The sequence below is a fragment of the Saccopteryx leptura genome, chromosome 3, assembly GCF_036850995.1.
Source record: "Saccopteryx leptura isolate mSacLep1 chromosome 3, mSacLep1_pri_phased_curated, whole genome shotgun sequence".
NCBI classification, from domain to species: Eukaryota; Metazoa; Chordata; class Mammalia; order Chiroptera; family Emballonuridae; genus Saccopteryx; species Saccopteryx leptura.
The window spans coordinates 96,579,828-96,605,885 of NC_089505.1; the positions used below are offsets into that span (position 1 = coordinate 96,579,828).

The 26,058-nt window shown below is 45.1% G+C and overlaps 1 protein-coding gene across 6 annotated transcripts in view; it reads right to left on the reverse strand.

Annotated features, from left to right (window-relative positions):
• UBR4 (ubiquitin protein ligase E3 component n-recognin 4) overlaps window positions 1-26,058 on the reverse strand; it is a 130,783-nt gene that overhangs the window by 68,183 nt on the left and 36,542 nt on the right. For all 6 annotated transcript variants that reach the window (XM_066375240.1, XM_066375243.1, XM_066375239.1 and 3 more), the window contains exons 21-48: window positions 25,357-25,436; window positions 24,385-24,513; window positions 23,555-23,737; window positions 23,281-23,403; window positions 22,962-23,191; window positions 21,412-21,533; window positions 20,014-20,111; window positions 18,670-18,827; window positions 16,859-17,068; window positions 15,303-15,404; window positions 14,308-14,408; window positions 13,865-14,063; window positions 13,304-13,492; window positions 12,823-12,886; window positions 10,526-10,717; window positions 9,714-9,784; window positions 9,476-9,623; window positions 8,820-9,047; window positions 8,113-8,283; window positions 6,908-7,090; window positions 5,503-5,661; window positions 5,033-5,185; window positions 4,390-4,617; window positions 3,919-4,076; window positions 2,787-2,958; window positions 2,335-2,536; window positions 1,332-1,495; window positions 703-919 (exon numbers count right to left, since the gene is read on the reverse strand). In XM_066375240.1, coding sequence (XP_066231337.1) covers window positions 703-919; window positions 1,332-1,495; window positions 2,335-2,536; window positions 2,787-2,958; window positions 3,919-4,076; window positions 4,390-4,617; window positions 5,033-5,185; window positions 5,503-5,661; window positions 6,908-7,090; window positions 8,113-8,283; window positions 8,820-9,047; window positions 9,476-9,623; window positions 9,714-9,784; window positions 10,526-10,717; window positions 12,823-12,886; window positions 13,304-13,492; window positions 13,865-14,063; window positions 14,308-14,408; window positions 15,303-15,404; window positions 16,859-17,068; window positions 18,670-18,827; window positions 20,014-20,111; window positions 21,412-21,533; window positions 22,962-23,191; window positions 23,281-23,403; window positions 23,555-23,737; window positions 24,385-24,513; window positions 25,357-25,436 — 4,434 coding nt within the window. The remainder of the gene's footprint in view (window positions 1-702; window positions 920-1,331; window positions 1,496-2,334; window positions 2,537-2,786; window positions 2,959-3,918; window positions 4,077-4,389; window positions 4,618-5,032; window positions 5,186-5,502; window positions 5,662-6,907; window positions 7,091-8,112; window positions 8,284-8,819; window positions 9,048-9,475; window positions 9,624-9,713; window positions 9,785-10,525; window positions 10,718-12,822; window positions 12,887-13,303; window positions 13,493-13,864; window positions 14,064-14,307; window positions 14,409-15,302; window positions 15,405-16,858; window positions 17,069-18,669; window positions 18,828-20,013; window positions 20,112-21,411; window positions 21,534-22,961; window positions 23,192-23,280; window positions 23,404-23,554; window positions 23,738-24,384; window positions 24,514-25,356; window positions 25,437-26,058) is intronic.

Below are 26,058 nucleotides of genomic sequence, written 5' to 3' on the forward strand. Positions count from 1 at the left end.
TTTCCTGAGACTCCAGCAGCACACTAGCCTCATACAGAAGCTGACTACACAAAGAATCAGTCCCACCAACCACAGCTGATGAGGTCTACTACTCAGAAGAGTTGCTAACCGCAACTGCAGGGATTGGACCCTCCGGTGCTTTCAGGGTACCGTATTCCCCATCCCCCACTCCCAGGGAGTCCTGAGTACCCCCGTTCAAAGCACAGATCATCGTTCATACTAACATCATCAGCCAGGTGGCCAGCAGATACTAGAGAAAGATGCCAGCCTACGGAAGGCTCTGAGAGTTTCAAGTTTCCAACAGCATGGCAAGACAAGGCATTGCCAAATACCTCTCAGTGACGCAGGGCCTATGGCTCTCATCTGTGCTCTAAGAAAGCCTTGTGACTGCACAAGCTTACCTTGCCTCCCCTCTGCATAAGCATGCCGGCAGCCCCATCAGCAAGGCTGACCCAAGTGTAAGTGGTGGACCCTGAAGCAGAATGTGACCCTATCTCCACCCCTCCCACTCTCAAGTACATCCCTCTCCTGTCACCTTGCCTCCTTCATATCTCAAATGAAGCTCAGTGTCATGACAGCAAAGACCACACAGACAGCAGTAGAGCAGAGGGTTCCCCAAACACTGGAGAGCCACAGAGAAGTGACCCGGGCCAGCAGTCACAATGGGAAGGATACAGCCTGTGCCCGGGGCTGGCGACTCACTGAAGAGGTTCAGTTTTTTATCAGCCTGCAGGGCCTCTTCTCTGGTGAAGGGGAAGTCGAACCAGCGCGAGCGACTCAGGTTGAGCTGCATGGTCCTGCCGAAGATCTCGATGTAGGACGGGGCCCGCTCAATCGCCTGCGTCCCGATCTGGATACGCATGCCTGTCATCACCATCGTGCTGTTGTTGTTACTGATCTCAATGGTGAAGCCACCGGGCTGTGGGGAGGGGAGGCACATGTCTAAGAACCGACACAAGTTCCTGAAAGCAAACCCACACCCTTCCTCCAACAGCATCTCAACGTGTGACCCCACACGAGACCTATACCCTGGTAATGACTTCCTTCCTTCCAAAGGAAGACAAATCAAGGCAGGGAGCAGACATGCTTCAATTTCAGGCTTCCTGCTCCCCAGCATTAATCATCCTGCCCCCTGCACAGAAACTCTGCTGGTCACCTTGGAAGAGGCCCTTCTGCATGGGACTGAGGACATTCATTTACTCCAGGAACCACATAACTAGGACCAGGGTTAATGGCCATGAGTATATAACCTACACTTGCATTCTAGAAACAGATGTGCTCTCAAACAACACTGTTCATAAAGGACGGGACCTAGCTGACTTAGTGCTCACCTTGGTGTTGGCCACGTACATGCCAGTGGAGTTCAGCCGGTGCTTTATCTGCTGCGCATTGTAGACCTGCAGGAGGTCATTTCCCCCAAACTCCACATCTGTCAGTTGCTGGTTGTGTTCAAAGAAGTCAATGGGGAAGGTCACCTGGCTAGATGTGCGGGTTGCTGTGGGGAGTGGTGGCAGAACACCAGAGGGCATGGTAAGTGTAGTCTCTACCACCTCTGCACCCCCCACAGGTAAGGACTCCTCTCCACTGAGCCCACTCTCACGTGCTCCAAGTTTTCTAGACAAACTCTGGATTATAACGTTTACATCAGGATGATGCCTACATATGGTTAGCTGTCCAACAATCATTATCCCTATAACCACACTATCACCTAGCAGGATAATGAAATCTGGTGTTGGCATAGCTGGTTTATTTAAAACAAATAGAAACTATTTCTTTACAGGAAGCTGAGCTGCATCGCTCTCTCAAATGCAGACTCTGGAACAAATTTCTGGTTAACGGGAGGGCCCTGTGAGGGCCTTGGCTTAGCCAGACTCACTCACTCCTGAACTCCAGTGCTCACCCCTGAAAAATCGTCTATCAGTCAGTCAAGAGCAGGCTCCCAGCTCAATGGGAAGTTACCAAGGGAAGAGCCTAGTTCCAGGCAGCTCTGTCCTGCTCTGCACACCAGGCATGCTCTTCCCCTAACCCCAGAGAAAAATCTCTCCAGGTCCAAGATACAGTTCTTTACCAGCACTCAGAATGGCTGGTCTGGAGTGCAGAGCCAAAGAGCACCTCCCATTTGTACACTGTGTCTCTAAAAGCCACACAGAACTCTAGGGGCCTCAGGACACTAGGCTCCCCTTTTGGAAATTAGCTAGCACATATCCCTAGCCTTTACAAAACATGACAGCAGGACAGTCACTGATTCTTCACGGGGCTTTCCGACAGCTACTCTGAGCCACCATCTAGAAGACCACCACTCCCGTCCCTGACTGGTCCCAAGGAGGGCCTTACTGATGGTGGCGGTTTTGCGTTTCCGAACAGGCTTCATCACGCTGATGACGCTGCTGGGCTGCAGGGATGGCTGCAGCCAGTAGGAGGTGCTCTCCACACTGGCCATGTAAATGCGCAGGCTGCCGTCCTCACACAGCAGGATCATCGTGGTCCGCTGCTGCTCGTTGCAGGCCGTATGCCGAATGGCGACCATGTCTTGGATCTAAGACAAGGGGACAAAGGAGGTTGTTAGTTCCCACACCTACAGATCAGAGCCTACAGAGAGAAGGAGGCAGAGAAGCATCTGGTTTCATGTCATTTGCGGGGCTGCAGGAGGGTGGCACAGGCGTCCAGGAAAGAATGGATCCAAATTCTTTAATCAACCTCCACTGAAAGCTGGGAAAGAAGCATAACACACAAATAAATCTTGACCTGGTTCAGACTGCTCAGTGATGGGAGGATGTGGCACTGACCTTGGCCTTAGCAGGAAGAGTCTTGATCTCTTGAATAAGGAAAGTGTCTGGTTTCACCATCACTACCAGTGGCACCCCTGTCGTTTGCTGGACACAGCACACCAAGCCAGGGTGGTTCATCACCTCAGACCACTGGCAAAGGGCAGGAGACGTCTTACTGCCACCATTGGAACTGCAGACAACAGAAGTTGCCACAGTTAGGTGTCAATCACCATTGACCAGTGTCTTCCTTGACCTAAAGCTCCTTACTCAATACTTGACTCCCAGAGCAAGATACTTATTTGTCCAGGGGCTCAATTATCCAGGATTCTCAATCTATTCCGAACCATGTATATACCCTCACACGCCCCAGTGTGTGCCCTGAGCAGGAGTCCTGGCTAGGAATCCACTGCCACGTTCCCCTGAGGGAGCAGGTGACCCCACATGCCTAGAGGTTGTCAACTACACAGGGCTGTGGAGCTGCCCAAGGCTGATGACCCACTGTTCTATTGAGAATCTCCAAGCACTTCAAGGATTATATGAATGGTAGCTATTTTATTTCAGCCCAAACCAGGTAATTCCCAAAACAAGAGGCCAGAAAGAAAGTGCTAGAATGGCTCTTCATAGCAGATAAAATGGGAATATAAATCCGAAACCTCTTATTCCTCCTGCCTCAATAGAACATGCAGCACACACATAGCTCTGCTGCCTGGAAACCTGACGAAAGCTCTGTCCCCAACCCCAGCCAAGCCCCACCACCACATCACGTTCCATGACCAGTAAATCCCTCAGGAGGCCCACTCAAAGAGCATATGACTGCATGTGGTCTAGGAGAAACTTATTCTCCTTTCTCAAAACTCAGTAATCACATACAATCCAGTTTGCTGCCTTGACTATAGTTTTTCCTTCTTAGTAACTGTGGCCACTCAACTACCTCTGACAGCTTGGGGTCTCCAAGATGGGGGATAAACCAAGAAGACAGCCCATCTGCCAGTACTGGAGGCTGCTTGGTTTTAAAGACACCCAGAAGGGAAGGAAGAGGCTCGGTGGAGAAAGGTACTTTTCACCAGATTCCTAACGGACACCGGCACATGGGCAGGAGGTGGAGTGCCTACTGAACCCGGGCATTACGAAGATCAGGGCTCACTCCCACCTTTTGATGTTGATGGAGAAGAGCTGCAACACCTCCAGAGTCATCCTGCTGATGGTGGCTGCAAACGACTTGCCTTGACAGTAGCTGAAGAACAGCATCTGCAACACGTGGGAGTAGTAGACAGACACGCCGCCACCTGCTACCTGGCTGTTACTGTCCTGTCAGGGCAAAGACACAACATCTGCATTGACTTCTCATGCTGCCTTGGGTACCAGCTTTCCATCTTGCTGATTAGTTTTAAATCAAGATTATGGGCCCTCATGGTCTAAGTATGAGATCCTTGTGGCTAAATCTAAAATATACATGAAAATAAAGAAACGCCAAGTTCAATCAGTTTTGTCCTAGAGGACAAGAGTTTTTGCTATTAGGTAAAAAGTCAGAGGCACACAGAAAAAGAACAAGAACCACAACAGAAGAGTTGCTAAGCTAATTAAATTGGGAATAGCAAAAAACAGCAACATGTGCTCTAACCTTCAGGTCCTCATGGTTGATTTCCAGGACATTAGTGACATAGAAGGGTCCCTGCTGGGCACTGCTGGCCTCTTCCATGAGCTGGGTATAGATGTACCCAGCTGAAGACATTATAACAATGATGTTCTTTCCCTCCTCATTGAAGAGGAAGGTAACATCTCGTATCTTTGAGCTCGGCAGGAGAAAGTAGAAGGTTGGACTCAAGGCATCAACAGACAGGTCATAAATCTGAAGAACAGAAGGGAGAAAGATGAACCAGGTAAGATCTGTTAGCACTTCACCTCCAAATTATCCTGGTAAACCAGAGAGCAGCTGTTGGTGAGTGCTAGGCACTCATGAATAAAGAAGAATAAAGTAGCTCTTACTCTGGCTCAGGGATGAAGAGGGGAGACACACACATCAGCAATTCTGTAACAAGCACAGTAATAGCTGTGCACTTGGTACAGTGGGGGCGGGACTAGAATGGATTTCATGTTGCCGACTCACAGAAAGCTCCTGCTTAGTAATGTAACAAAAGGCAACAAACTATCAGGATTTTTAACTTTAATCTCAGGAGAAAGCTAGCACAGAATGCAGACCAGACATTCTGGAATTAAAAGCAAAACCACTTTCAGACCACATCACCAAAGAGCTACTACGGTACCTTGACAAAGTCTGCGGTGACAATCGCTAACTCAGTCTGTGAACCAGGTAACCACACGGCTTTGATGATGAAGTTCCCCGTTGCCAACTGGGGGTGCAACACCAGGTGATCTGAAACGGAGCCGGAGCTACTGAAGGTCAGCACGTGGCAGTCCTGCACACAGTGTAAGGAACAGAAAGAGGCAAAATCGCTTCAGAATTCTAATGTTTCCTGTAGTATTAGGGGGGAAAAACCTAACATTCCCTGCCTGCAGACAGTATTCAGACTGTCTAGGAAACAGGTTTTAAGAATATACAAATATTATTCCAACATAAAAACAACAGAAGAAAATCAGAGAGAGATTTCTTTTGCATTCTAATGCTTTTTAAGTATAACCTCAACAACTAGTAAGAGAAAGCAGTGGTGAGAACAGGAGAGAGGTAACTAGGATCCACAGCTCCAGGTAATGAACCCTGGAACGAGACAGTTACCTTCAGCCCACACACAGCCAGGTAGTCCTCCTTGCACGGATTCCCAGTGAGGCTCAAGACAGTAAAGGGGACCGGGGCAGAGGCCAGGCGGGTCAGAGTCAACTTCCTCTTGCTGGAGTCTGCTTGCTTCAAGAGTGCAGAGAGCTGTAGAACAGTGATCTGCAAAGGGACAGTTACCAATTCATTCTTAACCCTGGTCTTCACAGAAAACACTGCAAAAACAAAAACTCCTTCAATAGGGATACTGGTTTGCGGGTGTTCAATGTGGACAAGCCTTTTAGGAAAATCCTACACCTCTATCAGCCTCCATTTCTCCTGTCTGAAAGATAAAGAATATCTTTCACTTCCTCCTTTTAGTGAAAACCAAAGAGATGAGTAATAAAACCAATTTATCCTGTATAGTCAGTTCATAAAAGTAAAAAATTCCCATGTGCTATGTCCTTTCTAGTTTACTACGAAAAAAATTATTTTATTTTATTTTTCATGAGTAAGAAGCAGGGAGGCAGTCAGACAGACTCCGGCATGCACCCGACCGGGATCCACCTGGCAAGCCCACTAGGGGGCAATGCTCTGCCCACCTGGAGCGTTGCTCCACTACAACCAGAGCCATTTTAATGCCAGAGGCGAGGCCATGGTGCCATCCTCAGTGCCCGGGGCCAACTTGCTCCAGTGGAGAGAGATAGAAAAGAGAGGGGGAAGGGTGGAGAAGCAGATGGTCACTTCTCCTTGTGCCCTGACCAGGAATCGAACCCAGGACATCCATATACTGGGCTGATGCTCTACCACTGAGCAACTGGCCAGGGCCACTATGAAATGTTTTTGAAAGTATTTTCAGGCTGCTTTAAGAACTATTCATATCTCTGATTTGTTTCTCACTTAAGATAATGTTAAAAGAACTTTACTGATGATGGAGAAGCCAGAATACAGAAAACCATGAGTTAAGAAATCCTCCACTCTCTCATCTGCTGCTGGTTCTACAGCATAACAGTAGACTCCCATGTCTTTAGGCTGGGAGGGCAGGGAAGAACAGACTAAGGAGCACTGAGTCTTCCTGTGACACTGTCTCTTGCCTTATGGCTTCCAAAGTGACTAAACTGTGCAAGGCTGGGAGCCACGCTGTCATAGGAAACTGCTGGGCATTACTTTTCCTGGGGGCTGGAAGGATATGTTTTGAGTAGGAATTTACTAACTAGAAACAGTCTTTGTTCTACTCATACTGGGTCCAAGTCTAATCAAGTAACTAAAGGTTTAAACAGAATGGTCACTGAGCATGGTTCCTAAGCATTCTTAGAGATTGATAGACTTTTTCCCAGAGGGCCAACCTGAGCACAGCCATCTACCCATTTTCCTTAGCGCTGAAGACAAATACAACCTAAAACAAGTGGAAAGGAACTGGCAGACCCACCTTGCCCTTTTCATGGCTGACCGCCAAATGCTGGCGGCGCCCGTGCGGGGAGGAGAGCACGCACATCGCCACCCGTCTGAGCACGTGAGCACTGATCAGCTGTCGAATAGTCTGGCCCTGGTCACCACTGTAATTCATGCGCACGTTCTCAAAGGCCCCTTCCTGGGAGCCCAAGGTGGGCACCTGTCAAAGAGACAAGCAGAGAGAGTGGTAAATGAGATCAAGTGGAGTCACATACTCTCAAGTGACTCAGACACTGCAGTTTGCTCATTCAAAGCAGTGGATTCCAATCTCTCATCCATGGACACAGGCAAATTTGTAAAATTATTGTCAGTCCAGTAAGAACAATGTAGCAAATGTTTCATAAAGCTAAATTTAATTAATAAAAAGCATTCACTCTTAAAAAATGTTATAATGCCATGGAATTCTTTCCCTCATTTACTCAGTATCCCAATATTTTGTAGCTTCATCTTTAATACCTAAAAGTCTAAAAAACATGCTCTAAAAGTGTGACTGTTAATTGTTTACTTGTTTTGAGAATGAAGAAAACACACTGGACCAGTGTCTAATACTCCTTACATTCAGGAACCTTGCACGTAAAGACACGGGTTCAGAAACATCATTACAGTGCTGTGTAACCACTGTGTAAAGCTCTGATTTTTAGTAAAATACCCAAATATATGAGTGCACATCTGTGTGTGGACCTCAAAGAGAGCATTTTCCCTTAAAAGCAGTCACCCTGAGACCGAGTCCTGTGCCTGCTATCCCTGCATTTCCTGTTACCCTCCGCTAGAGGCCAGAAAGTCCCCCCAACAGGAGTCCTACAGCCAGTGCTGAGCTTAAGCTTGAAAGTGGACAATGACTTACAATGTATTGCCCATGTCATATGAAGAACTAGAGGACAAACATTATTTCTGAAAGCCAGGTCACCCTTAGGGGAAAAGACACAATAAGGAGGTTTTCTATCTTACACACGGCAGAAGTTGGTATGAAAACTGTCTCCAAACAAAGATCCTCATGTCTTGGTTCATATATTTACATGAACAGAAAGGGGACTTACTCCAAACAACTTCTTCAGAAAACACATCGAATGTCACATATCTTAGGTCCTAAGTTCTAAGCGGTCAGGGATCAGCCATGCTGGGATATTTGTTCGAGTCCCTGGCATACTATGCACCTCGGTTCCCTGACCCTGGCACACTCACCATGAGCTGGTCTGTCATCTCAACCACCTTGTCCACCGTATGCAGCTCACGGAGGGCCTGCTGAGCCCGGCTGCTGCTCCCCACAGCGGACGCCTGCTGAAAGTTGGTCTGAATGGCGTCCATTAGGAAATTGAGCATGTCTAACACGAGAGGAGCGAAGGAGAAATTGGCCTGAGAAAAATCCAAATACACAAATGAAAAAAAAAAAGACAGAAACATAATGGGTCATACTCATCATAGTAATCTCGCCAGGATCGACCCTCAGGATCCACTATGCAGTCAGCTTGTTCTCTCAATACTGGCCTTGATGCCAGTCAGTACACTACTGTTCCTAACTCTAGAGCAATCTTTCTAAACCAGGAGTCTCCCTGATACCGAATGTTCGATCACGTTCATCACGCATAATTAGTTAACTTCCCTCCTGTGAAACTAGAATGGTTCGAGTTATGTACCATCCTTGAAAAAATTGAGAAAATAATCACTCAAATTATGTTTTACATGTATTCTGTACTTCAGAAGAGAAACCCTGGCCAAGAAAGGGTGCTCTAGTGCATTACACAACCAAAACATACCCGCCCACAAACGCCCACAATGCTCCTCAGTGATCATCCTTCCCTGTCAGACATGACTGACAATGCACACCATTCGTAGTCAGACAAGGGAATGAGTCAGTTCAGAGCGGGCCATGGCTCGGGACCGGGGTGCACCTGGCTCTGCAGCTCCTCCCGGCAGCCCTCCACAGTGCGGCACAGGCTGCTCTTCTTGGGCTTCTCCTCGTCAGTGCCCTTGCCATCGCTGGTGGCGACTTTGGCCTTGTCGGCTGGGGACGTGTTGGTATGGCGCACCAGGCTCTCTGAAACCCTGGGTTCACTCTGAAATGCTGACTCCTTCATGGTGGAGCTCATGCCACTGCTAGGTGTTCGCTTCACGAGCGCCTGGGGACAGAGAACATCAGAGGGTCTAAGCTCTTGCCACATGCACTGGTGAAATACTGCCTGAAGTCTTGGAGGAAAACCTGACCCTAAGGAGAAATCAGCCAACTACTTAAATAATATCCAAAGACCCAGATCCTAATCTTCAGGGTCTTCACCTAGTATCTAAAACTTACACAGTTAACAGGTCATTGATTACAACTAAAATTCTGGAGAGGGTCTGAGAAGAAAACTGCAAGATTTCCAATGACCTTGCAAGTTCTAAATGCTAAGTGAAGTGCTTATGTCATGATGAATGATAGAATCATCAGAATTTACTCCTAGACCTAGGTCACCATGAAGGTGACACGAGAATTTCCCCGTTTGGCTTAAGCATTCTTATGCCACTAACAAGTCACCCTTTTAGCCCACTGAACGGTCCAATCTCTCACCAAGCAGCTGCCATCCTCCTTGGCTCCACAGTCACAGAAGAAGGATCCATACTTGGCATAGGAAATCTCGTGATCCTTGTGGCACACCTTGGCACACACTGTGCACACACCCACCCCATCAACCATTTTGCAGGTGTGGCAGTGGTACCTACAAAGAACCAGAACCAGCAAATGAGCCCAGAAGTCCCAACAATCAAGGCCTGGCAAACCCTCAACTAAAAGGAAGAGCTATTCTTACCAATGCTGGTTCATGAACTCTTTCTGAGTGATGGTGAAAGTGCAGAGTTTATTGCAAAGAGAATCTTCATCCTTCAAAGATAGTAAGTCCTTTAATCAGAAATCTATCCTTCCAGACACCCACAAAAACACAATCTATGTAAATAGTGACTCATAAATGATGTGTAGAAACCTATTTCAACTGAAAATGGCTTGCAGGTATAAATGAGCTACAATTACAAGTAAAACCTTAGAGTTCTATTGTTAAGAAAAAGAGAAATCTCCCTAGGTTTGTAGCTCAGCTGGTTAGAGCATCATCCTGATACACTAAGGTTGCAGGTTTAATCCCCAGTCAGGGCACATGTAAGAATCAACCAACAAGTGCATAAATAAGTGGGACAACAAATTGATGTTCCTCTATCTCTCCCCACCTTCTTAGCTCTCTAAAATCAATAAATAAAAAAAATTAAAGAAAAAAAGAAATCTTATGCTTTGTCTACAAGGGAGCTCACACCATTCCCGTGAAGAATTCATGCCTGAAACTACCATTTTGGATGCAAAAACTAAGGACTAGGAGGATAACTGACTCTGGATGGGAAAGGCATATGCTTATTGAACAGTCCTTTCCCCAAGAGATTAGGTCCCTCCAGCTTGCTCTGCAGGCCTGGAGAAACAGACTGGCATTAGTCACGTAGGCTGGCAGAAAGCAGGAAGGACTGCAAACAGCTTGAAGCTCACAGGGGCTGGGAGAAGGCCAAGGGCTTGTTAGCGTGAGCTCTGCAAGTGCCAGTCAGGAACTACCCTGGGTTACCATGGCGATTACTTGGTACTTACTGAATCCTCAGCCTGGGAGTCTTCCTCTTCCACTGCCAGCTCCTCCACCCAGTCTGAGTCCACCTCAATGGCCCGCTCTTCCCCATCCACTGAGAGGTGACTTGGGCCTTGGCCATTACTCTGGCTCAGCGCATTGGTGACATCAGCCAAGTAAGACATGATATGGCATGTGCACTCCAGGACTACTACATGCTGTAAGAGAAGACCACCATACCATGGGAACCTTGGTGCTTCTTGTTTCATTATTATGTAAACAGTGTTCTCTCAAGTTTTTCTCAATAATCCATTTCAGAGAATGTTATAAAAGCAAAAAATATGTTTTAATTATCCATTTTCCCAACTCTCTGCACCATGACTACATGTACCTAGTCAATAAATTGTACTGAATTACTGTGTAATCAATCACTTATTCTTAAGCACAAAGATAAGTCTTTACAAAATCTTATTAAATGAAACAAAACTAAAATTAGGAAAAGGGAGAAAAATGATAAAAATTATTTAAGAAAGGACTAGACTAAAATGTGATTAGGCTCCCATTAGCATTTTTTTCTACCACTGGCACGTTTCTAACCACTGGTGAAAGACATTTAAATTACTGGGTGTTAAGTCAATGTACTAGAGAAGGTACTGCTAAAGAGAGCAAGTGAAAAAATTTCCAGCAACCTATTGCAGGTAGTTGTGCTTGCCTAAAAAACCCAACAGTGGGCCCTGGCCGGTTGGTAGAGCACTGGTCTGGTGTGTGGATGTCCTGGGTTCGATTTCTGACCAGGGCACACAGAGACAGAAGAAGCACCCATCTGCTTCTCTATCCCTCCCCCTTCTCACTTCTCTCTCTCTCTCTCCCTCCCTCCCTCCCTCTATCTTTCTCTTCTCCTCCTCTCCTGCAGCCAAGGCTCGACTGGAGTGAGTTGGCCCCAGGCACTGAGAATGACTCCACTGCCTCTGCCTCAGGCTCTAAAAAATGGCTCCAGTTGCAAGGAAGCAAGGGACTCAGATAGGCAGAGCATCACCCTTTAGTGGGCTTGCCAGGTGGATCCTGGTCGGGGCACATACAAGAGTCTGTCTCTGCCTCCCCTCCTCTCACTAAAATAAAAATAAATAAATAAGTAAACTAAACAAAACAAAACAAAAAAGCACCAAAGCCTCCAATGTCTTAATTCCTCACTCTGCACTCTGACAGTTCAAAGCTGAAAGGATAAAGATTAGCAAGAAAAGAGGGAGGCCCTGGCCAGGTAGCTCAGTGGGTTAGAGAGTTGTCCTGATATGCTAAGGTTGTGGGTTTGATCCAATCAGGGCACATACAATGAATGCTTAAATAAGCAGAACATTATTGCTATTTCTTTCTCTTTCTCTCTCTCTTTCTCCCCCCACTTCCTCTCTAAAATAAATAAATAAATAAAATCTTTTTAAGGAAAAGAGGGATAAATAAATAGTGCTGTGGTACGTTTGAATGGCCAGTTATCTGTTCTTAGCACCTATGTCACGTCTATGAATTGAGAGGTGAGGGGATGCCCAAGTGCAAGAGTTCTGTCGGTTTCAAACCTTTTTTCTCAGCACAGTGACTCTCAGGCAAAGCAATGGTTCTAACACCCAAACTGGAGCTGAAGAGGTGGTCTGCACCCCCACACAGCACCTACTCAGAGCATACAGTCCCGATGCAGGAGCAGGGACAGTTTTCATACATATCAGTATCTAAGGACAGCTGGAAGTCACTATGTTTTAAGAAGGATCCTGGTGGATGCTTGTTTGCCAGAATATTTCCTTCCAATCCCTTCTTGCCACTCAAAAGATGCCTGAGGGCACACAGTGAGCAACTACACACCCTAGGTCTTTGAGACTGTAGCCCAGGGGTCCCCAAACTTTTTACACAGGGGGCCAGTTCACCGTCCCTCAGACCGTTGGAGGGCCGGCCTATAAAAAAACTATGAACAAATCCCTATGCACACTGCACATATCTTATTTTAAAGTAAAAAAACAAAATGGGAACAAATACAATATTTAAAATAAAGAACAATTAATTTAAATCAACAAACTGACCAGTATTTCAATGGGAACTATGCTCCTCTCACTGACCACCAATGAAAGAGGTGCCCCTTCCAGAAGTGCGGCGGGGGCCGGATAAATGGCCTTAGGGGGCCGCATGCAGCCTGCGGGCCATAGTTTGGAGACCCCTGCTGTAGCCTCATCCTCTGAAGGCTGGTCAGGGACAGAGGCAAATAGAAAGGAGAGACTGCCACCTGACCATAAATGGAATCAATCATCCCTTCCTGACTGTTGTCACCTCTCACTTTTCTTACCTTTCCATGCATTACATTGGCATTCAGTTTTTCAACCACATTCTTCTGAGACAGGTATTTCTTGCTATCCCAAAGGAAAAAAAGAGGGGGGGACACAAAATCAGATGGGTCAAAGAAAGGAAGCATCTCATAAATTTTCCATCAATTTGTGGCCACCCGTGACACAAAGGCATTCTTAGGAAACTGTAGATAATCAGAGGTTTGGGTGCTCTGGCCTGATCACTGACACTGGGTACACTCCCCAAGACCTGTCCTGGGAACAATGAACAGGAAACCCTACTAAGAAAACAATGAAGATTTAAGTCTAAAGTGAACAGAGCTACTGGCTACTCCCTCAATCCCTAATAAAAAAGTAAGAATTCAAGTTTCTTTTATACTGACTCTGAGCTACAAAGAAAATAACCTGCAATTATTTGTCCCCCTTTTATTTACCAGCACTGTTGTAACCTACAGATGGGTTCCTCCAATTTCATCATCTTACCATCTGCTTAGCCAGTCCACAGCAGCATTATGAAGCTGAAGATGGCCAGCACCTTGACCTGCACTGGCCAGGGTGGCCATCACCACCATGAGTTCAGGGAAACCAGTTCCATCACCGTTGGCCAGCATCTCTGTTGCCATGGGGATCAGGGTACCCAGAAGCACAGCACACACACCTTCCCCGACTTGGCTGGTAGAAAAGAAACAGCAAATTGGTGAGTAACCAACAGGAATCTGATTCCATGTACCTTTAAATTTGTATGAGTAATTAAAGGAAGTTTTAAATTAAACATTATATATATATATGACTATATATACCTTGGATTTGAGCTACCAGAGCACAAAACTTTCACCTATGTTATAACCAACAGGTCAAGCCATCGCAAAAGTTTTTCTCTCCACAGGAAAGATCAAGGAGCTCTACAAGATTCCTGACTCCGGCGAAGAGAGCTACGGAATCGCTGCAAATACTGACTGGTGCCTGAAGGAAAGACAGCTACAACAGCTCTCCACCGATTTCTGGAGTCTTTAGGGCGGCATGACATAAATGCAATTGTTCTACCTGTTTTCCCGAACAATGTACGTAGTCAGTAACTGCAGCAGCTGCCGGTTCTCCTGAATCATATCCAGCTGATCGGAATCTTTGGGGGGCGATGCGGTCATGCGGGTGAGCCAGGCCTGGAGCCGCACAGGCTCCACACAGGCCAGCTGGGCCAGCGAGCCGCAGAGATGCAGGAGGCTCGGGTTGGGGCTCTTCTCAGCTGGGGACAGATGGAGAGGCCAAGGTCAGCGAAGCAGGGCAGGAGGGAGGGAAGGAAGGCACAAATTGTGAGCCAGGAAAAAGGAAGGCTTCAAGCAAGTTTTCATCTTCCTTCCAAACTTTCTCAGAGAGATTCTCTCTACTTGCAAGTATTTTCATGCTGTCATTCCACCCGCAGAAGAGATACACAGCATTAGCTGGACATTAATGTTCCCATGAGAAGATTAATAAGAGCTCTCACTCACTCAGCTGGAAGAGTTTGGTGAAGAATTTCAAAACTCGGTTACAGAATTTAGCAGAGAGGTTCTCATTAGCTGTTGCCATCATGATCTGCACAAGTTCTCCACTAGGAGGCAGGAAGAAGAAAAGAGGGAAAGAACCACATTAAGCCATCTATTTCTATGTCTTTACAATCTCATCTCCTTTAGGGGAACTGGTCATTTGTGAGTCAGCAACACAAGGTGTTCATGAAATCAACTCCTCAGCAATAACCTCAAGGAGTCAGCAATTAACCTAGGTCCTCTCCGAGGTGCTGTCTGTACACCTAAGCAGTCCTTAAGTATTTCCTGAGAAAGAATACCTAAGTCAACAGACAGCTCCTGGCTTACAGGAGGCATTAAAAAAAATGTTCACTGATGCCTCGCCTGTGGTGGTGCTGTGGACAGAGTGTTGACCCAGAACACGGAGGTCACTGGTTCGAAATCCCAGGCTTGCTGGTCAAGGCATATATGAGAAGCAATCAATGAACAACAAAAGTGAAGCAAGTCTGAGCTGATGCTTCTCTTTCTCTCTTCCCTTTCTTTCTAAAGATCAATAAATAAAATCTTTAGGCCCTGGCCAGTTGGCTCAGTGGTAGAGCGTCGGCCTGGTGTGCGGGAGTCCCAGGCTTGATTCCCGGCCAGGGCACACAGGAGAAGCACCCATCTGTTTCTCCACCCCGCCCCCTCTCCTTCCTCTCTCTCTCTTCCCCTCCCGAAGCCAAGGCTCCATTGGAGCAAAGTTGGCCCGGGCGCTGAGGATGGCTCTGTGGCCTCTGCCTCAGGCGCTAGAATGGCTCTGGTTGCAGCAGAGCGACGCCCCAGATGGGCAGAGCATCGCCCCCTGGTGGGCATGCCGGGTGGATCCCGGTAGGGTGCATGCAGGAGTCTGTCTGACTGCCTCCCCGTTTCCAACTTCAGAAAAATACAAAAAAATAAATAAATCTTTAAAAACAATGTTCACTGAATAAAATACAGCTCACCTATCAGAGAAGAATTCCTCCATGGCTTTACGAGCCTGGCTGCTTTCCAGCTGCTTTTCCAAATATTGGAGACATTCCTCCAAGATGGATTCATCCAGGCCACTGAGGATCAAAAAGAAAAATCAACTACCAAAAGAAGGTCTGTTTCAATGTCCTCCTAATCCTAATTTTTAAAAGCCTGAAGTTTGTTTATAACTATAGTATTATGAGGATAATATTCAATTTTGTCTTGTCAAAATTTAGCATAAAGCCTGGCACACAATTAGTGCTCAATAAATATTTGATAATTTAAACTGTAATAAAACAAAAGAAATTCCTAAAATCTGAGATAATCGATGTAATCAATGGCTAAGAGTACAAAGGATCTTTGCGGTTATGGAAGGAGAGAAGGAAGGAAAGGGAAAGGAGGAAAGGGGAGAGCAGGGGAGGGGAGTGGAAAGGAGAATGGGGGGAGTCCGTGATAAAAACCTGGTTTCCTCAACAACATAAAGCAGGGGTTGGGAAACTTTTTGGTTGAGAGAGCCATGAATGCCACATATTTTAAAATGTAATTCCGTGACAGCCATACCATACAATGACCCGTGTACCTTACGCATTATCCAATAAAAATCTGGTGTTTTCCCGGAGGACAGCTGTGATTGGCTCCAGCCACCCAGAACCATGAATATGAGCAGTAGGAAATGAATGGATTGTAATACATGAGAATGTTTTATATTTTTAACGTTATTATTTTTTTTATTAAAGATTTGTCTGCGAGCCAGATGCAGCCATCAAAAGAGCCACATCTGGCTCGCGAGCCATAGGTTCCCGACTCCTGGCATAAAGTAAGGAGATCCCAATATTTAGACCCCTTATTTTACACAGTTCTCAGTGGGGTAAAACTACAACTTGCTTAGCTGTTCTTTTTTTTTTTTTTAAGAGCTTTTCTTTTTTTTAATTTTATTTATTCATTTTTATTATTAGAGAGAGAGGAGAGAGAGAGAGAGAGAGAGAGAGAGGAAAGAGATAGAGAGAACAGAGGAGGAGCAGGAAGCATCAACTCCCATATGTGCCTTGACCAGGTAAGCCCGGGGTTTCGAACCGGCGACCTCAGGGTTCCAGGTCGACGCTTTACCCACTGCGCCACCACAGGTCAGGCGCTTAGCTGTTCTTTATGGCTCATCCACATCAACAATTATAAAAGTCAAACGATGCTATAAAACTACCTAATTCCCCTGAGCACTCATCTCAGAAGCAAGGTCACAAAAATATTAAAAATTTTATTAGTTTCTTTGTACACTTCATCACACCTAGTATAGCGTTTGCTAAACATCTAAAGTTCAAGTGTCCAAATCTGACATTTAAGCCTTCCTTTTTCTTAATGTTTATTCTATGTATAAATCACAAAAGAGAATTCTAAATAACCCTTCATGCATGTCCACAAGAACACAAAATGTGCCCAAGTACAGAACTTTCTGTTATAAAGCAAAGAAGCTATTGATTAAGGACATAAAACAGCCAGTGTTGACACATTCCACTGACAGCAGTAGGCCACAGGGACCCACAGTCAGGCTCACCTATTGGGATCTGCATGATTGGCCAGAATGTTGTAACAACCAGTTATCAGCTTTTCATACACACGAGCCAAGAACTCATCCGACTCCGCCGGGCCCAGGATGCGCTCCAGAGAGTTGCTGCTGATCTCTGCGACACTCTCTGTGCTCGACTCCAACAGAAGGGGAAGCAAAGTCCGAATTACCTGTGGTGGGTTCATCTCATCGGACCAACTTCAACAAAGAAAATGGAACCAAGTAAGTGACGATAGGTACTCCCCCAAAAGACTGAATATACTCCTCTAAAGGCAAGTGGCAGAGGGCAGAGGGAGGAGCAAGTCAACCATTATTGTGGGGAAGGGCTTTTATTCCAGCCTTTTTTCCCTTGATAGTTTATTTTTACATAGGTATAATTACACAATTTCATATTCTTTTTTTTCACTTTTATATCAGAAGCACAACTCATTTTCATATAAAAAGTTCATTTATTAAAACAATAAGATATATTTTGGGCCCTGGCCGGTTGGCTCAGCGGTAGAGCGTCGGCCTAGCGTGCGGAGGACCCGGGTTCGATTCCCGGCCAGGGCACACAGGAGAAGCGCCCATTTGCTTCTCCACCCCTCCGCCGCGCTTTCCCTCTCTGTCTCTCTCTTCCCCTCCCGCAGCCGAGGCTCCATTGGAGTAGAGATGGCCCGGGCGCTGGGGATGGCTCTGTGGCCTCTGCCCCAGGCGCTAGAGTGGCTCTGGTCGCAACATGACGATGCCCAGGATGGGCAGAGCATCGCCCCCTGGTGGGCAGAGCGTCGCCCCTGGTGGGCGTGCCGGGTGGATCCCGGTCGGGCGCATGCGGGAGTCTGTCTGACTGCCTCCCCCATTTCCAGCTTCAGAAAAATGAAAAAAAAAAAAAAAAAAAAAAAAAAAGATATATTTTGTACTTTTCTGAAGCTGGAAACGGGGAGGCAGTCAAACAGACTCCCGCATGCGCCCAACCAGGATCCACCCGGCACGCCCACCAGGGGGCGATGCTCTGCCCATCTGGGGCATTGCTCTGTCGCCACTCTAGCGCCTGGGGCAGAGGCCAAGGAGCCATCCCCAGCGCCCGGGCCATCTTTTGCTCCAATGGAGCTTCGGCTGCGGGAGGGGAAGAGAAAGACAGAGAGGAAGGAGAGGGGGAGGGGGTGGAGAAGCAGATGGGCGCCTCTCCTGTGTGCCCTGGCCGGGAATCGAACCCGGGACTTCTGCATGCCAGGCCGACGCTCTACCACTGAGCAAACCGGCCAGGGCCCAGGAAGATATATTTTAATATTCAGAAAAGATAGTCAACTAAAACCTAAGCTAGTAACCCATTCCAGATAACTTTTCTAAAAGAATTACCAGGAGTCTGGATTGCTTTCAAGTCGATGTGATATATAGGACTTTACTCATGACCTACATATAGGAAGACAAAATAGTCCCTCTGTGGCCTGCCTGAATCCCCAAATGGCAATGTCTACCCCCAGCAATGATTCTGGAGAAACATATTTCAAATATATCACTGTCACCTTAAAATTTAAACCCAAAGCACCTCCAAATCCCAGTGTGATCTAAAGCCAGCATGCCTTTACGAAAAAACACTACACAGAAAGGGGAGGAGGTGCTCTGCTGCCCTTCAGAACTCGGTTCAAGTCATTCCAGGTGCACGCTCTTACTCTGCTCTACAGCAGCAGGCTCTCCGCTACAGAAGCAGGCGTGAAAGCATCACTATGTAGTTATTTTTAATAAAAAGCCGTGCCTTTCTTCAGCAATGACAGAATACAGGTGTAGAGAGCACTTCGGGCTACTCAGCAAGTACTTACACAATAAGATCTCCAGTCAACCTGACCAGTGAGAGAAGGGTGTGCTTCAGGGAAGCAGCCAGGGGCAGACTTTGGCCACAAAGGGTCCCCAGGTGAGCAGCCTGCACAGCGCTGATGTAACTCTCTGAAGGGATGGTGTCATTGGCAAAGGCATTTCGCTGAATGGAGGCAAAAAACACAAATGAACAGGCCATCTACTAACCAGGATACAATTCTCACGTGTGCAAAAAAGAAACCAAGCTCACAAAAAACTAAAGCCTGTTGAGGTTTACAGGTGATGGCTCTACTCAGTGCACACTACTACTCATCCTGGGAAGGAAAGCAGGATGGAGGAGAGGAAGCAGCTAGCAAATTTTAGTAAGTACAAAGTTAATTAAAAATTTTAAAAGCTGAAGTTAAAATTTAGTTAGTACAAAGTTAAGATACACAATATCACTTTCCAAATATTTAAAATATATTATTGTTGACCCTTGACCAACCTGAAGGATAGGGGCGCTGACCTCCCATGCAGTCAAAATCCTGCATGTAACTACAGTCAGCCCTCCACATACATGGGAGCCCAACTCCAGAACTGATCCTTGAACAACGCCGGATCGAACTGCACAGGTCAACTGAAAAATCTACCTATAAGCAGACCTGCATGCACATTTCAAACCCATGTTGTTCAAGGGTCAACTGTATAGTCAACAAGAAAACTATCTCCAGTAACTGAGAAGGTTCTGGATTTCACAATGCGCCTGGGTCTCCATTATAAATATTTTACTTATCCTTCTCCTATAGCTCCAGGTAATGTAAACTGAGCTCACAATGACAAACCAGGGATAATACGATTATAATAGTTGGCTTTCCAAAGAACTGTTAATAACAGAATGATCTGTAACTGTTAATAACAGAATAATCTGAGTAAAGCACACACAATGCTCAAGGAAATTGACAGGAGACTAAATGGTCCTCTAAAAGCATAGAAAACCTAAAGACTAGCTCATAAAATTACGACTAGAGGAGCATGTTCTTGACATAACCTAAAAAGGCACTCACGTGCCAGATAATATGCAAGGCACTTTACATTTAATATACTCAATTTTCACATCCCAGTATTTGACAGATGAAGAAACTGAGGCCCATAGTAACAGTGGCTGTCCTGTAACACAACAGACTTCTTAGCAAAAAGGCCACATGGGTGCCCTTTGGGTGAGTTGAGGCTTAGATTACTGACTGAGCCATAGCAAGTACTACTGCAGCACAAGAAGACATCTGGCAGCGACTTCCAGTCTCAAGAATAGGGCAGAACTCAGAAGGGCTGGCTAGTGCTCTGTAGCTCTACTCTTAGAGGGACAGACTCACCCAGGACCCGATATTGGGAAACTCATTGGTGTTGATGCTGTTCCAGGACTCACACACACCTTGCACTGATGATGGTAAATTCTGGACCAGCGTTGGACCTGGTGGCAACAAAAAGGATGAGGAATCATCACAAGAAAAAAAAAACAGGTCAGAGCATTTTAAAGCCAAGCCTGAAACAGAAAAGAAGCACCACAGCCCAGGTTGTGAAAATAACTGCTAAGGTAGCTTAGATGGATATTTCAATAGCAGTGCTAAGTCCAAGAACGAGCTAACTAGCTTAACAATCAACAGTCTCAACTGTAAGGTTTTCATATCCCACTGCATTCACTTTCTAATCTTGTAAATAAAGCAGACACCTGAAAACAAGATGCCAAGTAAGGGCAAGTCATTACAAGTCAGGTTAAAATCACTATTAAACATTTGCCACACTGCCCATGAATAAATTCTGCGCCTGACCAGGTGGTGGCACAGTGGATAGAGCATCGGACTGGGATGCGGAAGGACCCAGGTTCAAGACCCCGAGGTCGCCAGCTTGAGCGCGGGCTCATCTGGCTTGAGCAAAGAGCTCACCAGCTTAGACCCAAGGTCGCTGGCTCCAGCAGGGGGTTACTCGGTCTGCTGAAGGCCCGTGGTCAAGGCACATGTGAGAAAGCAATCAATGAACAACTAAGAAGTCGCAATGCGCAACGAGAAACTGATGATTGATGCTTCTCATCTCTCTCCATTCCTGTCTATCTGTCCCTGTCTATCTCTGCCTCTGTAAAAAAAAAAATAAAAAAAATTCTGCTTTGATCCTTTTACTCCTAAAGATAAATCTCAAGGGCAGGAAACATTAAAAATAGCAAAGAAGTCATGGAACTTAATTTCTAAAAGTGAGACTATCTGAACATCAAAACGCTATTTTTAAAGCTTGCAACTGCGGAAAATACAAATGGCTGGCAATTTTCAAGGGTAACTGTTGCACTTAACTTCAGTTCTTTTGATTCCCCATCCTAAATTTCTACCAGATCATTCCTGACTCGGGGAAGGTTTTCCCAAGCATAACTAGTCTTCCTACTCTCCATAAATGAAAAAAAGGACAAAGGTCTGTTCTCACAACACAAGAGCATACTGCTTTAGAACCAACTCATCTTTGTTTGGATTCCAACTCCACTACTTGCAAGATATAGGACTAGGGGCAAATAACTTCTCTAAGCCTCAGTTTCCTACTGAGTAACAGGGGATAACACAAACACATATCTAATGGGTTACTGTGAAGACCTAACAGATAAACCTGTGAATGTTTGATACACAGAAAGGTTCCAATAAATAGTACCTGTATGCAGACAGATCAAGAGGGAGAGAAGTGGTAGTGTCATACTAGTAATAACAGTATTACACAAAAGCACACTCACTTACCCAGAGTGTTCGCCTTGCACCTGCTAGAGCCAATAGCCAGGACAGCAGCAAAGCCATGCAATTTTTCCTGTGAAGGTTTTTCAGTGGATCCCTCTTCATTCAAGTTCTGTAGCAAATAGGCTCTGAAGAAAGAAACAGGAATATGTGAATGCCAAAGGAGTCCGCTCCCAGCATAGAAGAAACTGAACCTGTACCTCACTTCCTAATCTAGTAACTATAGTCAACAGATCCCGTTTCTCTCTGGTCACACAAGAATTCTACTGGGTAATTGTTTCCCAAAGATTATTCCATCTTCTGAAATGCTCCCCAAAGCACAGTTCCAGTATAAATGAGTTCAGGACACAGTGAATACTGTATTGACCCCTCTCCCCCGGCCTTAGAAGACTGGCAATGTAGAGAGGCTGACAAGTATACTTATGTATATATATGCTTTTTTAAAAAGTATGTATGTGTATATATGTATATATATGTATGTTTAACTTTATCTACCTAGCACTTCCCAAACTGACTTGCCCAGGAACATCTATTAACAGCTCCATTTAGAAAGTCCTGGCCTAATGGACCAGATGAGAGACTACAGCTCTCAGAGGGCAGGGCTCTAGCTTTGCTCCTGTTCTACCCAGCACTCAGAAAGCCACTGGGCACATAGCAAGCACTCACATATACCATGTTTATTGTTTATATATATTTGTTCAAAAAATTTGCCTCAAGCCACAGTTCTCTCTCTACTCTAAGGCATCCACATTAAAAGAACAGTTCAGTTTTACAATGATCCAAGCCCCTTTTAGCATAAAAGTCCCACAGAATAGAAGCTGAACAGTGAAATCCTACAGGGACCAGATAAAGTGAATGAGCTTACTTTCAGGGGCCCAGTGAGCACAGCTACAAGGGGTGGCCACTTCTCAGCTCGGGTTTGTTACTGACATGTAGAACTCAGGCCCAGTTCTGACAGTTCTTCCAATGTAAGAAATGCCAGAAATTTTGATTTGTGAATAAATTCACAATTTTTATACACTAAAAATGAATTCTAAAATATTTGGACATCATGAAGAACAAATAAATCTACATGGCATGCAATTTGCCATGTTTATTACAGAAAAAACTAGGCTTCAATATACTCTAACCTATTAGGAATTTTTTTTCTCTAACTGCATTCCATAAAATTTAAAGAGCATTTAAAAAGCTTCATTTTAGTGAATAACAGAAATTACAGTATTCAGAAAAACTATATTATCTTTCCTTGTATCTTACAAGCAAAATGTCAGAAAGTATTTAAAGAGTTATAAAAATTAAACATTATCTTGACTCATACTTAAGTATTTGAAAATTCCCTCAGACACTCCTTCATAGTAGAAAAGAAAAAAAAGAGAAGAAAACCTAAGCTGATAAAAACAACAACAATTCTGAGTCACTGGGGGTCTGAAGAGCAAACAGTACTTAGAACTACAAAGTTCAATTTCAAGAATTTTCAGGTTCCTAAAGAGTAAAACCACCCAAGGATCTAAACTTTCCTCCCTTCCTGCCATCTGCAGGCAGGCAGCCCGACCCACCTGGTGAATGACGCATAGGTGTCAATGAGCTGCAGTGTGGCCGGAAGGAGGTTCTTGGTGATCTCAGATGACTTATGAGGATCGGTCTCTGCAGCCATCTTAGAAAAATGCTCATCCAGAGAGACCTGCACCTTTGAGATGGCAGCATCAAGGGTGTAGATGGACTGCAGACTAGGAATTTCATGGAGTTGCAAGATGGTGGTACAGTCGATGCTACAGAATGAGGAGATCTTTAAAAATAACCAAGATGTTAATTAGTTATGGCAAAAGACTGCAGCCAAAGCCAAATTCTGACATTATGGGTCCAAAAGTAACATACCTGTCGAGCAAAGTATTCCTCTACAATTTCAACGTCGTATTTCACTGAGCTGCACTTGGTGGAAGCCAGTTCAAGGAGAGAACCAGCATGTTCAGCCTTCATTCCCTGTTTGATAAGGTGATCCTATTTGGACAGCAAGAAAAAAGTGTTCATGAGACCAATATAGACAGAGGCAAAAGTTGGCGTTGCCCTTACACTAAAGAGTTTCCAGAAGCACAAAGAATGCTGGCATTGCATACCCTTTGGTGGCAAGCTCTGTGTTACACAGTGGTACCTTTATCCAGTTGATATAGGAACTGATCCGGAGGCGGGAGGACCATCGCAGAGTGTGTAAGATGTCACATTCACTCATCTCGGGCGAGTTCATAGCCAACTGGTTCATGTAAGTCTTTGATGGTGGCAAAATTCCTAGGATCCTCCACAGTATCAAGAAGTAATATTGAAGGGCACAGGCCTCCTGGAAGAAGCAAAAAGAGCAGTCACAGAGGTGGTAGCTTTGTCTCCAGTCTCCCTAAGAGTAAGAACAGTTCCAAACACAACACTCAAAGCAGAATTAGTGTGGAGTCGGTATTTCCAACTGAGATTTGGTTCTCCAGTCTCTAGTCTAGAGAATATATTTAATAATACAACAGAAAAAGTTAAAGCACACATTGGCTCTGTATCCTGCACACTTCACAGTCCAAAAAAGCTGTTCTGAGACAAGTTCGGCTCCCCAAAGAATGTAAGAAATAATGAAAAGCAAGCTGGCCATTCTCCTCAGCAGGCCCACAGCTGGCTGGCCCTCTCTGGAGTTTGACCTGTGGTTGCAGCTTCTAGAGACAGGGACACACTCCCGCGACGACAGAAAGCTCTGGCATAAGGCCTTCAGTATTACCCATCAAGCACTCATAGGAGACAGAGTACTTAGGTGGCCATCAACTCTCAAAGTCACATTTTTCACTTTGCTAACAAAAAAATGATAAAATGATCTCTAAGATAAACATAACTACCTTAACTACATAGAAATACTTAAGTAACAGTTTTGTACACAGATGTTCAGTAAACTGATTAGGTCCAAAAAGGAAATCTCTTATAGAACTACTACCCCAGCTTCCACGGTCTCACCAGAGCTGTTATGTTCTTGTTTTCCTTTCTCCTGACTGTGTCAAGCTGGGACCCGGCGGCAAGCAGGGATGTCAGGGCGGTATACAGCTCATCATACTTGACCAGCTTGGAGAAGAGGACATCACACGCCTAATACCAAGAAAAAAACAATAATTTCTTCTCATTTTTGGAAATAGGTTTTTCCTATTACCTATACACTATCCCTTACCCTTATGATTGACAGAATAGTTCATTTAAATTCTGACTAATAATCTCTTACTTCAGCAAAATTCCCACTCTAGGACCTCACTCTTTCTATGGGCCATTGTCAGCTCACACGTGCAGGCTTTAGAACAGGGGTAGTCAACCTTTTTATACCTACCGCCTACTTTTGTATCTTTGTTAGCAGTAAAATTTTCTAACCGCTCACCGGTTCCACAGTAATGGTGATTTACAAAGCAGGGAAGTAACTTTACTTTATAAAATTTATAAAGCAGAGTTACAGCAAGTTAAAGCATATAATAATTACTTACCAAGTACTTTATGTTGGATTTTCGCTAAGTTTGGCAGAATAAATCTTTATAAGACAACTTACTATAGTTAAATCTATCTTTTTATTTATACTTTGGTTGCTCCGCTACCGCCCACCATGAAAGCTGGAACACCCACTAGTGGGCGGTAGGGACCAGGTTGACTACCACTGCTTTAGAACAAGGCAACTATCTCTACTCATTAAAATACTGGCACGTGAACATGCTCAGCGTCTTCAGAAGTAATGTGTCAGACCCATCAACCACCAGGAAGGACATCCCCTACTGCACAAGTGGAGTCCAGCAAATAAACTTCAAAACATTTTCCTTTGAAAATAAGCTCAAACCTTAACACAGACCAAACTCCCTCATTACAAAAAGTCACTCCCTTTCCCCCTGACAGACTGATTTTGGTGGAAACCATCTGACCCGCACATAAAATGAGGTTTTAAATTCCTGGTACCACAGAATCGAGTCGGTTCAAATCATCCTCTGAAGCTTCTGGGGACAGGACACAGTAGAATCTGGGCTGTGGGGCCGTATCTGAAAAACAATGTTCTGATTAGAAGAATTATTTTATTCTCAACTCTGTTTAATACATGTAAACTATAAAAATGAAAAAAACATTTTGGACCAGGGTTTCCCAACCTGGGCACTACTGATACTCTGGGCCCGAGAACTCTGCGTGGGAGGCGGTCCTGTGGACTCTAGGATAATTGGCACCACCCTGCTTTTACCCACTGACTTCCAGGAGCACCCACCAGGTGTGACAACTAAATACGCCTAAACACACAGACCAGTGTCCCCTCTGGGAGTGGGGGGCACAATCACCCCAGCTGAGAAAGACTATTATAGGAGTTAACATACCCTATGATCAAGTTAATCAACAAAATTATATCATTAGAATGACTGTCATAGTCTTAAATGCTATCTCCCCAATATCAAAGAGACTAATAAGAGATCCCAATTATAGTAAATTCAAATGAACAATTCATACAAATTTCCACAGAATACATTTAACATCTAACAATCTTCAGGATAAAACAAACATCACTTCCCATCCTTCTGGCTAAGGTCAAGTGCAGGATAAGAGCAAACACATACTAAAGACAAACAAAGAGGTACCTCATCTAAAGAACAGACAATTTGGCCCTGACCGGTTGGC